Raw genomic sequence first — 12,132 nt, 5'->3', positions numbered from 1 at the left:
CGCATCTACTCGCAGGTTTTGTCGTCTACAAGACCGAAGCTCGATTAGGAGAAGTAAGGAAGGGGGTTATGAGGGGTGGTGATATGAGGGTCTGTCTATGTGCGCGATGAGGTGTGGGGTGGGTGAGAGTTGGTGGCCAGATTTTAAGAGGGGGAGAGATGTGGATGATGTGCGCAGTGATGCAGGCGGATTCGACACTATGCTTGTCGACTTTGGAACCTCCTGCTTTCGCAGGAAATAGTACAGAATGGGCGAGCCAGTGAGAAGGTATGCGAAATTAAATCGACAGTGGTATCATTACTTAACCCACCAACAAACTTGAAACCTTTGATTATGCCCCCTCAGCTTCCTTAAAGCGTTTTAAAACTTCAGATCTCTGTAGTTGATCCTAATCTGCTCCCCAGATGTAAAAGTAGCTGGCCTGGAGCATCACTCTGTACTTGCCAACCTTGCCTTTAAAACTACCCTTTTCGAAACCAACTCCATCAACCTTTCCGCGACGCGACAGGGGAAATTTTCTCCTCGTTCCCCGCAAATCTAACCCCGCCATCCCCTTCCGGCGACATTCGACCCTGAATCCCATGGATATGTCCCGAGCCCGACCCAGAGCCCGAACTACGAGACGCCATTCGCACAGCTTCTTCAGCGACGATAGCCGCAACATTTGGACGCGCAACTTCTTCCCTGTGCGAGGGATTGGACGGAGGTTTGAAGAGCTCAGCCTAAGGAGAGCCTTAGTTGGGCAGTTTTACCGCAGACAAGTCTTCAGCGTTGTAGGTAAAGAAAGCTGAACTGCAAAGAACTAGAGTGCACGGGAACAGACGACGACTTGAAAGCCAAAAACCTGATACTCACCTCATGGTCGTCAAAGTCCTGTCCTGGATTCACGGTCTGGTACTCCACGCTTTTGACAATTTTATACATTCCGAATGCGAGAAGTGTGCCCATGAGCGGCCCGAGCCAGTATATGTAATGGTAGCCTGGAAAGGTTTGCGTTACAACGCAGGGTCCAAAGGACCGGGTGGGGTTGAGGGATCCGCCGGTGAAAAAAACCCCTGAAGTTGATTATGAGCATAGTAAATCTTAATTGGCTTGTGGCGTGGGGCTGACAGCTATGTGGGATGGCTATTGGGAGGGGAATTGGAATGGAAGAGAAGGAAGGCTTGGGGAGGCGATGCTTACCAACAAGTTCCGCAACAAACAACGACAACCCAATTCCAATCGGAGCGAGATACGTAGCTTTATGCTTCTCAGCCGCAAGCATGAAGATTGTAAACACCAGGAGGGCTGTTAAAAACATCTCCAGAAATACGCCACGGGCGATGGAAGTCCCTGCTCCAAGCGTTGTCGAGACGTTCAGCGGGCCGGGGAGAATCGCATCTACAACGGCAGCCGCGCATATTCCGGACAGCATTTGTGATACGAAGCAGAATATTGCGCGGGTGGCTGTTAGTGCGCCGATGAGGTAGAGGCCAAGCGTTACCTGTACACGCCATCAGCCTCGTCCTCCAAAATAATACCTGCCTTCTTTATCCCACCCTATAATTGCAGATCTGCTCCAGTCTGGATTGCAGACAAAGGGAAACTTACAGCGGGATTAAACAACCCCCCACTAACCCTGAAAAAAACCCACACATTCACCATTAGCGAAAACCCAAAACTCAATGCAATAAATAACAACACACTGGTATTCGGTGCCTGCGTAATACTCCCATCTTGCTGTCCCGCCGTGCGCGCATTATCCGCAATCGCTGCCGTATTCGCAACTTGAGTGCCCCCATACGCAATGAACAAGAACATGAATGTTCCTGCGAATTCCGCCGCGGCGGCTACGAGCTCGTTGCGCCATCTGTTGGAGAGGAAGGAGAGAGGACGGCGTTGTGAGGAGGATGTGGCACCGGTGGTATTTCCCAGAGCGACGGCGTTCTGTCCGTTGGAACGATCTCTGTTATGCAGAGGTAGGAGGTTTCGCGAGAGTCGTGCCATGGTTGGGGGACGCCGCAACCGTTGTGGGTATTGGTACAAAAAGGAATAGAGGAGTGTAAAGCACGATTAGCGTGCGGGAAGTACAGGTTCAAACCTGTTTCCAAGGCTGAGAAAACAACTAGAAAGCCGTAGATCGGACGGAAAGTAAGAAAACTCTAAGTTACAAAGGGTCCTCGGTAGAGAAATAGCTGCTACTGCAAGTATATGCTATCAGAGACGCAAATTCGCGGCTAGTAAGAGGGCTGAAGAAAAATACCCCGCCGACGAAAGTGGCGTCTGTCAAGGTGTCCGAGGACGGAAAACTGGATGCCATCATTTATACAATCACGTTAGTGGAGTTTCCCCCCAGCAGCTGAAGCCGTAATCTGCCAGACGATGATGAAATCCAACCATTGAATGCGTCAGGTAGTTTCAATGGCGCGTGGCAGTAACAACCGAGACGGTTCGGGAGGGCACTCGATTTGACGTTTGGAGGGGATTCGGACGAATGTCGTCCAGTCGAAATCCGTTGGTAGAGAATCCGCAGCTCATTGGTGAGAGTTGGGTCTCCATGAATCTGGGACTGGGACGGGATCGTCGCAGGGTGGTGCTGGTGATCGGCGCCGTGCGAATTAAGCTTATCAATAAGCGAATGATGAGGTCATAGGGGGAGTGGCGTCCGCGTCGTCATTATTGCTCACACAACACTCCTGTTCCTCTTCAAAACACGAGGATTTTTTTCAAACGTGGTCGGGATACACGAGGCAAACAAGGGCACCGTCAGCTTTGTCAATGATATTAGCAAGGATGTGGACTGTAGTGAGTGTGCATAGTGGGAGTTGGACTCGGACTAATGAAACCTCTCGGGAATGCTCTATCTATCTGCCCAGTCCTTGCAGCCTTTGAAAGTGCTAATTGCCTATCCTGTGAGACTTGCGAGTTAGTTCATTGGTAGATACACTCTGCATCGCCAATTCACGCCTGTCTCAGCTAGGATATTTATTTATCATTAGAGTATCGATTCTACAGTCCAGCTTCCTAGAGGATCCTTAGAATGATTAAAAAACTGCCGCATATTGTATTTTTAGCGAGCGCCAAATTCAAGAAAAGATGTCCAGTGTCCGATTTAAAGGCTGGTGTTATTTTTCATATCCACTTTACGAACTCAAATATCTACCCAGCTTAGATTCTGGAGGGATGAAACGACGAATTTTCAACTCATTCTAACCCAATCATGAACTCCCTTCCCATAGTTGTAATGGTTTTTAAAGCTACAAACTCACTTTAAAATTTAATTGTATTTTGGCTTGAACTTTCACGTGATCTTACCCTCACCGAGGTAATTGCGGGTCGTCGAAGGAGCTTTCATACAACATGCCACCCGACATGAGGATAATGACAGCCCTTCAATGATGGCAGTTCATGTATTAAGATAGAAAACGCACCCGGTCGCGACCTACTTCCGAAAACCATTTATAGTCCTCGGTAGCTTATCGCTCCCGATCATGAAGTATTACGTCACCGACTCATATGATACGAAAACTGCGTAATCTTCTTTTATCAGCTATTCTATTTTAACGATGCAATCAGCCTTGTCTGTTCGTGGGTAAGCACGATATCGAAAGTATTGAGCGATGATCACATCTAAGTGGTCGTCGGGATCACTGGGTTACAGAGAAAACGGCAGAGGGCATTCTTCAGTGCTTTCTCATTACAATGGAGAGTGGGATCTAGTCTCTTTTGTATTTGGATTCGGCAAACTTAGGCGCGTGAGCGCGGCTTGCCAAAGAGTCCTCCACCACACGTATAAAACACTTCCGAGCTTCCTACCATGTCCAGATCCTAGAAGCCCACGGCGGTGCTACGAAGTAAATAGGGATGGGAAGCATATTCTGTCGTGCACACTGGCTATCCGCAATGGTCTTGAGAGCACACAAGTAGAATACGCCGGAAAATGACCTGCCACGTGAAGGAAGACTGACCCGGCTTGAGAATTCTTGCAAGCGAAAGAATTTACAGTTAAGCCTCCAATGCGTTACATAATGTGTAAGGATCCACTGCGAGCCTTATTTCGGAGGATTGAGCTGACTTTCCCTTTTCCTACCAAGAATTTGAAATGGAGCGTCGCTCTGCTAATGTCGAAGACGAGAATCATCTAAATAGCGTATTCAGCGTAGCGTACTACGCTACGTGTAAGCTTTTGCTAGCTACGCTACAGATTGAAGGGGACTTCTTATGTACGGGAGCTAGGAAACAAAAAGCTAAATACCGGCCCCAGTCACAATAAGGCACCAAAGGTAAATTACGAATCGATCCGAGAGCTAACACACGATCGAAAAGCCACTAATTTCCGATCCTTAACTTCCATAAAGTCGGGATAGTGAGCTTTGTATGGCTGCCAAAAGCCTCGCACGTAGAGGCGTAAAAATACGACCAAATTTGAGTCAAGTACAGTTACATTACGTCTGAAATTCTACTATGCTACTTACGGGACTTAGTATCACGCCGTAAGCTAGGGATGGGATTTGATTTCTAGGGGGTGAAAGGTCCCTGGTTTGCTCAGGCCTTTTGGGAAGCTACATACAGACTGGTCGGAGAGACGTACGTGCATGGCATTATGCATGGAAAGGCAGAGAATGCACAGGCGTACACCAACTAGAACTTGTGCAGTTGCCAAACCTTCGAATATGTCTCCGAGAATCGTCTCCGAGCAGATGTGTGAATAATTCTCTCAGATTCCTTCCTAATAGAACAACGAAAAATGCGATAGGCTGCATTACGGTCAGTATTCCATACTTATAGAGGTCAATGAGCATGAGAGAAGGATGAGACAGAGAATTGCTTTTGTGGATAATGCGTTGATGAATTGTGTTAGAGCGAAGGTTGGGATAGCGCCCCATGCGGGACCATAATAGGTAGGGGCCTACGATGCTTGGCGTGGTGTTGAGGGGTAACTGGTCCGAAGCCACATTATTTTTGCACTTGATCGACATTGAACACCACTATCAAAAGCTTCTCTGACTTTGTGGTCCACGGCCGTGTTAATACGCTTTATCTTTATGTCTTAGTTAAGCCTAAAAAGTACCAGGCTCAGTGCTGAAATGAACATTTAGGGTCTTCGTATTCCTAGTTGAAAAACACGAACACCAGTGGAGGGCGTCTACGTGGCTGGCTGGATTTAGATAAGCTTTCTCCAGACGAAGCGGCACTTTGCAGGAGCTGAACACGACCCTACTCGAGAGTAGTGCACCTGTTACCTCTCAGGCCAACATACTATCACCTCCACGAAGCCACCGTGAAATGGCGAACCCAAAGAAAACATACTTTCTTACTCCCTCTTTCGACTATCCTCCCCCGCCCATAGGGCCTATCCGTCTCGGAAACATTCTCATTGACCCAACCCTCCCCGATCGCCCTCTAAATCCTGGCTCCGCGCTTATACCCCCACCCGCAGAGGCCCTCATCACGACGGTGAAATCGGAGTGGAAGTCCACGCTCAGCAAGTCCAACAAGGCGTCCATCGGCTTGTATGCTAAGTTTCTAGACCTCATCCTTGGTGCCGGTGCCGACGCGTCGACGAACTGGGAGCGCGGCAAGGGAGAAGAATATGCTTTTGATAGGCTAGAGACTACCTTTTTTGACCCTGCGACCCTGAATGGCTATCTGGAGTCTGCGGTGAAGGCGCCGAATGTGGGACGGTATGTCGAAAAGAGCAGATTGCGTAAGCCAGTGTACATCATCACTGGGCTGAAGATTGTCAGAGGGGCGAAGGCCAAATCTAGCAAGAAAAGTGGGCACGGTGGTACGTTGAGTGTTGGATTGGATGGGGCTGCCATGGCTGCACCGGTCGAAGCTGGTCCGGAGCTTGGAATCCAGAGCGAGAGCGAGGAAGGCGTGAAGTGGAGTGCTAGTGATGACTTCGTATTTGCCTATAGGGTTAGTAAAGTCAAAATGAAGAAAAGGAACGGTGAGGTTAAAGAAGAGGAATACACAAAGGGGGCCTTGTATGGGCTGCCATCAGATGAGTCGAAGGAATCGAGCGCTGTTTTTGATGTTGACACAGTTGAAGGAGATGAGGCCGTGGCTGCAGAGTTCGGAGGAGACGAAATCGCGACTGTAGTCGATGAGGACGGGGAGTGCGTTTGCGTGTTACCCTAGGAAGGCCTCAAATCGCGCATGATCATTAAAGAGTTGAACAAGTCATAGAATTTCAGCAAAACTTCCTAATGGTGTTTTGGATGTCGCTTGAAGACATCAGGGAAACTTAAGCAAGTCATGAGAGTAATATATAACCCTTATAACGGTTACGGGTATTTGAGTATGAGCCTGGACACCCTGATTTGCTGCTTAATCTAGGACGTTCCTTAACCTACCCGTATCCTAGCTAAACATTATTCAAAGAACCTAGCCATACATATGCCACTAGGATGCTAGGGGCTTGAAATGGGGTAACAAACCTGAAGCGCAACAAGAGCTATTACAGTATAAACCTAGTCTAATGTACTGAGATATTACCTCAAAGCCCGTTCAATATCCCTAGTCGCCCCCACAGCGTCCTCAGGTGAGAGAAGCGTCCAAGGTGCTATATATCGGAATGGACTTCCCGACCTCTTATCCGCCATCAGACGCAGGACTTTCTTCATCCCTCCGAAGGTCCTCAATCTTTCCAACTGTTCATTGTTCTTTATATTCTGCCTTGCAAATTCGAGGACAAGAGCAGCCACGCCGGTCGCAATCGGGGTTGCAAATGAGGTTCCTGACTTGCGTCGTAAGTTCGGATTGCCATCTGGAGTTTCCCCAGGCCATGCAGATTCTACAGCTTCGCCAAGAATGCAGAAATTGTCGCAGTAATCAAGGGGATTTGGATTGAAAAGCGAGGGATTTCCGCGACCATCTGTAGAGTGCATGCAGATTACCTGATCGAGTGTCGCTGGAAATGCCCGATTCTCGTTGCCCCCGCCGTTAGAAGCAGCCGCGAAGATGAGGCAGTCAATACGGCGAATGACTGACTCGATGGAGTAAACGCTTTTGGGGAAGCCTAAGGAGAGATTGATAATGTCCACTTTCCATTCCGATGCTGCATATTTGATTGCCTAACTAGCGTTGTTAGTGCTCTTAGGATCCACGTGTTGGAAAGAATAAGAAGCGAATGTACCTCTGCAATGTGGTCAACGTCTTGCAATGACGTCCCGTTAGTCACTTTAGCAATGTAAACATCCGCATCGGGAGCTACTTTTAGTACTAAGCCTGCGACATGTGTTCCATGGCCACACTGGTCACCTCCCCTCCGGTCTCGCGCACCTCGTTTCCCATCCACCCAACTACGTACATCCTTGATGTTGTCGTTCTGGGCATGTATGTCCTGGTGTATTAGATCGATTCCACTATCCAAGATGGCGATCTTCACCCTGGAGTCGGGATCAACGCTGTCCTCGACAAGCCGTTGAAGTGGACGCAGCCAACTAAACCAATTATCAGACAGCTTCTGTAGCGGCTCAGACTCGTTTTTGGAGGTCCTGGTAGGGTCTTCGAGGTCGTCGTCGAAAAGTTGGAACTTGTTCTGCGATGGAGGTGCAGTATCTCTATCTCTCCTTTTTATCCTCTGCTTTTTCTTTTTGTCCACCACCTCCCTCTGAGCATCTGGGGTAGCCAACCGTTCTTTTAACTTCATGTTCGCAACTAACTCTTTTATCTCCCTCTGATGATCTGTGGTCGCTGATGTTTCTTTTAGCTTTGTTTCCGCAGTCAACATATCTATCTTCCTCTGAACCTCCTGGTTCGCAGTTCTTTCCTTTAACTTCATATTCGCAGCCAACGCCTCTGTCTGGACTTCTTCACACGCATAAATTCCGGTCCTCATTAGGTACTTAACAATAGCCAACGCAGACCTTCTCCCGTCATCCTGCCGGAAGATTTTACTTCCCTGCTTGATCATGTGCTGCCAGGGTTCCCCCATCTCCTTAATCTCTGCCTCACGTCTCCTTCCCTCTTCGTCCGAAATATATGTCCACATAGTTGTAGCTAAGACCACATTTGCTAGTCCATTTTCACCTAAAAGTCTCTTGAATATCCGCAAGTTCCTCAACCCCCGACCTGTAAAGCGAACATCGGATATGCTTTGTAGATATATGATGCCAGTTAGCCTGATCCCCGACGTATTTAACCAATTTTCCACTTCTTTGAGAATTTCGGTGTCTGATCGGTAAGTGTCATCGAAGCCGGGAGTATCAAGGAGCCATATCCGCTGGCCATCATCTAGAGTGCATGGCACACACTGGACTGTGTCGGTACCTAAGTCATTATATGTGAGTACTCTAACTAGAGCAACGTTTAGCCATGGAATTTCTTACAAGTCTCTAGACCGTGCCCAACTTCAAGCTCAATGTCTGAGAGGTAATTTATGAAAGTACTTTTGCCAGAGCCTGTGACTCCCAAGACTACAATAACGATGTCTCCTAGACTTTTACCGGTCAACTACACATCCGCTGACGAAAAGCGTTGCCCTCGATGCCTTACCTGATATCCGGGATATCCAGTACCCGCGGAACCATGTTGTCGAGAAGACTAGCTGCCACGCGACTAGCTGGCGTTGTGATAGCTAACGTCCTTTTCTCCTCGATCCCTTAAAATTAAGACGCCGTTTGTGTTCACACGAGGATCTTCGCCGACAAGACACATTGTCTGAAGCAAGGGAAGCTGACGGCGGGGCAGAGTGGGGTCGAGGCTGAGGCTCGTGTTTCTCATGCACCTCCTGAGGCCCGGCTCGCTTTGCTCCCTCCTTCTGGGTCGCTGATGCTTGACTGCCAAGCCTGAGATTCAGAATTGCACGACAACGTGTGTTTCGCCTATTGGTTGGCGGGAGATAAGGCAAGGGCTGAAAGTCAGCCTTGCAGAACATTGTCCAGTCATGCTATCGCATTCACGATCGGAAAAGATGCAGCTGATCCAGTGTGTCGTTCCCCATGGAAACTCAGCTCAATCGCAAAACGCTTGCAGGGGCCATTTTGAGCCTCCTGTGTGCACTGAGAGTTCTGAAATGTGCGCTAACACTTGCAGGGCCTCAGCGAATCACCAATGGATAATGTTACGGTATCGATTACCCCCGTTAGCATCTCGTCAATGCTGACAGTGCACTTCACTTCAAACTATCGAGTCTCGAGTTTTCTCACAAAGACTACCACCGATCAATTCCACAATGAACAGGCTATGCACTACATTTACCTTCCAAGATCGTACGCCATGGCTTTCTTGCTACCATTCCTTCCTCTTTAATTCTTTGGATCGCACAGAATGGTTGGTAGTTGCTTCAATGTATGGGAGCTGATGAACCTCTTCAATCCATAGAAACAGGAACGGAGCACGCCGCCGAACACACATATCCTGCGAACCCCAAAGGTGTTTGATTGTCCCACGGCCGCACGGCCCCGTCCCACCGGAGACAAAGCCTATGCAAATAAAGAGCGACAGGGAGTTCCATGATTCTTTGGACATGTTCTGTGGGAGGTGTAAATCATCACATGAAGCGGTATTTGGAGGGCATAGATCCCAGAAAACCTCCAATATGGATATTGCGGCGCTGAGCTATGGACATACTCCGGTACCATTCATCATTTATTCGGGGTAGGTATTTCAAGGGGTCCACATCACCTGTTATCTTGCGCATCGTTTCCTAGCTCATGTACTGGCTTCGGGCCTGAGACCGAAGGTAATTCACTCATCACTGATCCGGAATGAGGATATGCATCCTGATACATCTCGCCAGAGAGAGGTGCCTGGGGAACGCCCACATACTCGTGATCCTGGGTCGTCGGGTTGAGTTGCAACATCTTCGTCTCTATTTGGCGTCTTTTTCTCCGTTCCCAATACAGCATTCCCAGGGCTATGAGCAGAGGTATTCCCAATCCAACGCCCAAGCCGATCTCTGCGCCCTTGTTATCACCACCCTTCTCTGACAATGGAGCAGTACATGTAGAGGTTGGTGTGGATGTGGTTGAGGAAGGGGTGGAGGAGGTGTTGACGGCATTTTCATTCCAGGGTCGCTGGACAACGTATTGGTTTGTCGCATTCTGGATTGTGAAGGTTTTCTCGCAACACTTGTTGATTCCGACAGCAGTGACACCGCAGCAGAATTGATTAGATCCATCTGTCCAGTTGCAAACGCCGATGTCAGGGAGGAGATTCTCTACCAACACGAATCAGTCTAGGTGCTTAAGAATAGTTATCACCAACACCCTCCTTCCCAAATCGACCCCAATGACATGAGGACTACTTCTACGAAAACGATTCATACCCTCGTTCCAGTTTGCGCAATACTTCGGACAATCCCCTCGGCCGCTATCCCAAGACTTGACGGTGCATGTGCCAACGTACAATGTTCCCCACTGGCTTAAACATAGTGTGTCACCTAGGCAGGTGTCCCAGGTAGTGCAGCAGTGCGATATTTCCTTTGTTTCTGAGCTGACGCACGGGTGATGGTCTGGTGCAACACCACCAGTGGCGTTGTAGCAGGGTCGCGTATCGTTTGTAGCAAGCGTGAGTTGAACAATTATAGACGCAAACAAGAATGAATATGCTAAACAAGTTGGAGAGTTAGTTCCTTTGGATCCCATCCTGCCAAGCGGCATTATGCCAAGCAGCTCTTGGGAGACTGGCAGGGGCGATGAAATTCCGAGAGAACGCAAGGAGTGGATTTTTTGAGAAGTCTTGTTTCTAGAGCGAGGTTTGTAGGTAGGGGGAAGTTAAGTATTCTCTTCCAGGAGGCTGGAGCTGGGATACGACCTAGCGTGGGGTCCGAATTTGGATTTGAAGCGCTGTCAGCACCAACGGCTTATGTAGCCAATCAGAAAGAAAGAAGAAACTCAGCCAAAACACTCTGATTGGCTCCACAGCTCGAGTCGGCCTGGATGACGATCTTTCGCCCGTCGGAAATCTAAATTCAGAAGAGAGCTCAAACGGGTAACGTTTACGAGCTGTCGAGGTGATGTTTAGCGACTCCAAGCACTGTGCCACTTTTTCCATAACTTGCTAAGATTATGTACGGCCTGATCAGCCTTTTGCGAAATCCTTATGGGTTCATTTAAAACAAGATTTAAATGTACCCATCACCCTTACCGTATTATTTACTAAAGTTAATCAGGGTTCTATGTACATACAGAGCAGCGGTGGTACCCTTCAAGTTGGCCCAAGAAGTTTCGATTCTAGCGTGAGAGGCTTTTACAACATGCGTATGAGTGAATAGCTCATAGTAGCTTCCGCATTTATGCGTGACTGCCCAGGCTCCCGGGACGAGAGAGGCCGTTACTCTTTCAGCTTTATTTCGACATATCTTCCTTCTTTCTCAACTTCTTCCGCTGATTGGCAACCCTCTTCTTATCTTGCCTCCACTTTCCCTATACCTCTGGCCTAAGCTGAGTTGCCTCCTATGTATAGTCCTTTTCGGTACAATCCGGTTGCTCTTCTAGGTCCTGCGTCTTCTGTTGCAAGTGGCAAAAGGTCAACCTCCTACTAAGCACAGCAGAAGAATATATATACGTGGATAAAATGCACGCGCGACATGTTCCTCTCCGTCTTTTGCCGTCATCGGTCGGCTTCCGCAAATGTATTATTTGCATTCCATTCCGTTTGATGCTTTGCTAGTTCCTCTATCAACATCTGTTCATCTTATGCATTCCTCATAGTCTCGTTTCTAGTCCGAAATCATGGGTTTCAAATCCTCATCGTGGTCTCTTATTACTTCTTATGAGCCTCTCCTAAATTATCAGGCTCGGCTTCAAGCACTTTACACATCCTCTCTAGGCCTTCTTCAAGATTTCCAACCCATCATTTTTCCCAAGAGATTTCCCGTCATCAACCATTTCCTGTTGTAGTACGGTCATGGCTCGCTTTTTTGCTTCGCAATATGCTCGATAATACTGCATGCGCTTCGGAAGTCGTCGTCGTCTCTCCAAATTCTAGCCCTACTACTGACTAATTGTCTAAAGAGGTCCTGTTTTGACGCGAGGATGCTCCCCCCCCCATCGCTTTACCACATCTGGGCCTTGAATAGTTCCACATCGCTGTATCTAACGTTATGTTCAGGTAGTCCTCTTCACCGCAGAAGTTTTTACGTCTCCGCAAAGTCTAGAGAGAAGACCTGGCCACGTGCCGATCCGTGATATGGTGGAGATG

The 12,132-nt window shown here is 48.4% G+C and overlaps 5 protein-coding genes across 5 annotated transcripts; 1 reads left to right on the top strand and 4 right to left on the bottom strand.

The window, feature by feature from the left end:
- Nucleotides 1-590: 590 nt before the first annotated feature.
- BDR25DRAFT_189127 (aquaporin-5) lies at nt 591-1,971 on the bottom strand (the record flags this gene model as incomplete). The annotated part of the gene is made up of 4 exons (XM_033684270.1): nt 591-722; nt 856-1,055; nt 1,183-1,483; nt 1,591-1,971. Coding segments are annotated over 4 exons (1,014 nt in total), but the record flags the coding sequence as incomplete, so codon positions are not given.
- A 3,294-nt stretch (nt 1,972-5,265) lies between these two features.
- BDR25DRAFT_376386 (uncharacterized protein) lies at nt 5,266-6,123 on the top strand (the record flags this gene model as incomplete). Its single annotated transcript, XM_033697442.1, has 1 exon — nt 5,266-6,123. One exon carries the CDS (start codon nt 5,266-5,268, stop codon nt 6,121-6,123), a length of 858 nt encoding a protein of 285 aa, XP_033543708.1.
- Nucleotides 6,124-6,530: 407 nt separating this feature from the next.
- On the bottom strand, nt 6,531-7,372 carry BDR25DRAFT_194830 (subtilisin-like protein; the record flags this gene model as incomplete). The annotated part of the gene is made up of 2 exons (XM_033684319.1): nt 6,531-7,058; nt 7,121-7,372. Coding segments are annotated over 2 exons (780 nt in total), but the record flags the coding sequence as incomplete, so codon positions are not given.
- A 241-nt stretch (nt 7,373-7,613) lies between these two features.
- On the bottom strand, nt 7,614-8,621 carry BDR25DRAFT_267570 (uncharacterized protein; the record flags this gene model as incomplete). Its single annotated transcript, XM_033687059.1, has 3 exons — nt 8,482-8,621; nt 8,316-8,425; nt 7,614-8,256 (listed from the first exon to the last, which is right to left on the bottom strand). Coding segments are annotated over exons 1-3 (786 nt in total), but the record flags the coding sequence as incomplete, so codon positions are not given.
- Nucleotides 8,622-9,157: 536 nt separating this feature from the next.
- On the bottom strand, nt 9,158-10,658 carry BDR25DRAFT_305753 (uncharacterized protein). Its single transcript, XM_033690475.1, has 2 exons — nt 10,256-10,658; nt 9,158-10,147 (listed from the first exon to the last, which is right to left on the bottom strand). Exons 1-2 carry the CDS (start codon nt 10,587-10,589, stop codon nt 9,609-9,611), a joined length of 873 nt encoding a protein of 290 aa, XP_033543705.1. The 5' UTR covers nt 10,590-10,658; the 3' UTR covers nt 9,158-9,608.
- Between the last annotated feature and the right edge of the window lie 1,474 nt (nt 10,659-12,132).

The sequence above is a fragment of the Lindgomyces ingoldianus genome, assembly GCF_010093535.1.
Source record: "Lindgomyces ingoldianus strain ATCC 200398 unplaced genomic scaffold BDR25scaffold_31, whole genome shotgun sequence".
Classification (NCBI taxonomy): domain Eukaryota; kingdom Fungi; phylum Ascomycota; class Dothideomycetes; order Pleosporales; family Lindgomycetaceae; genus Lindgomyces; species Lindgomyces ingoldianus.
This window is presented reverse-complemented; position numbering and strand designations above follow the sequence as displayed.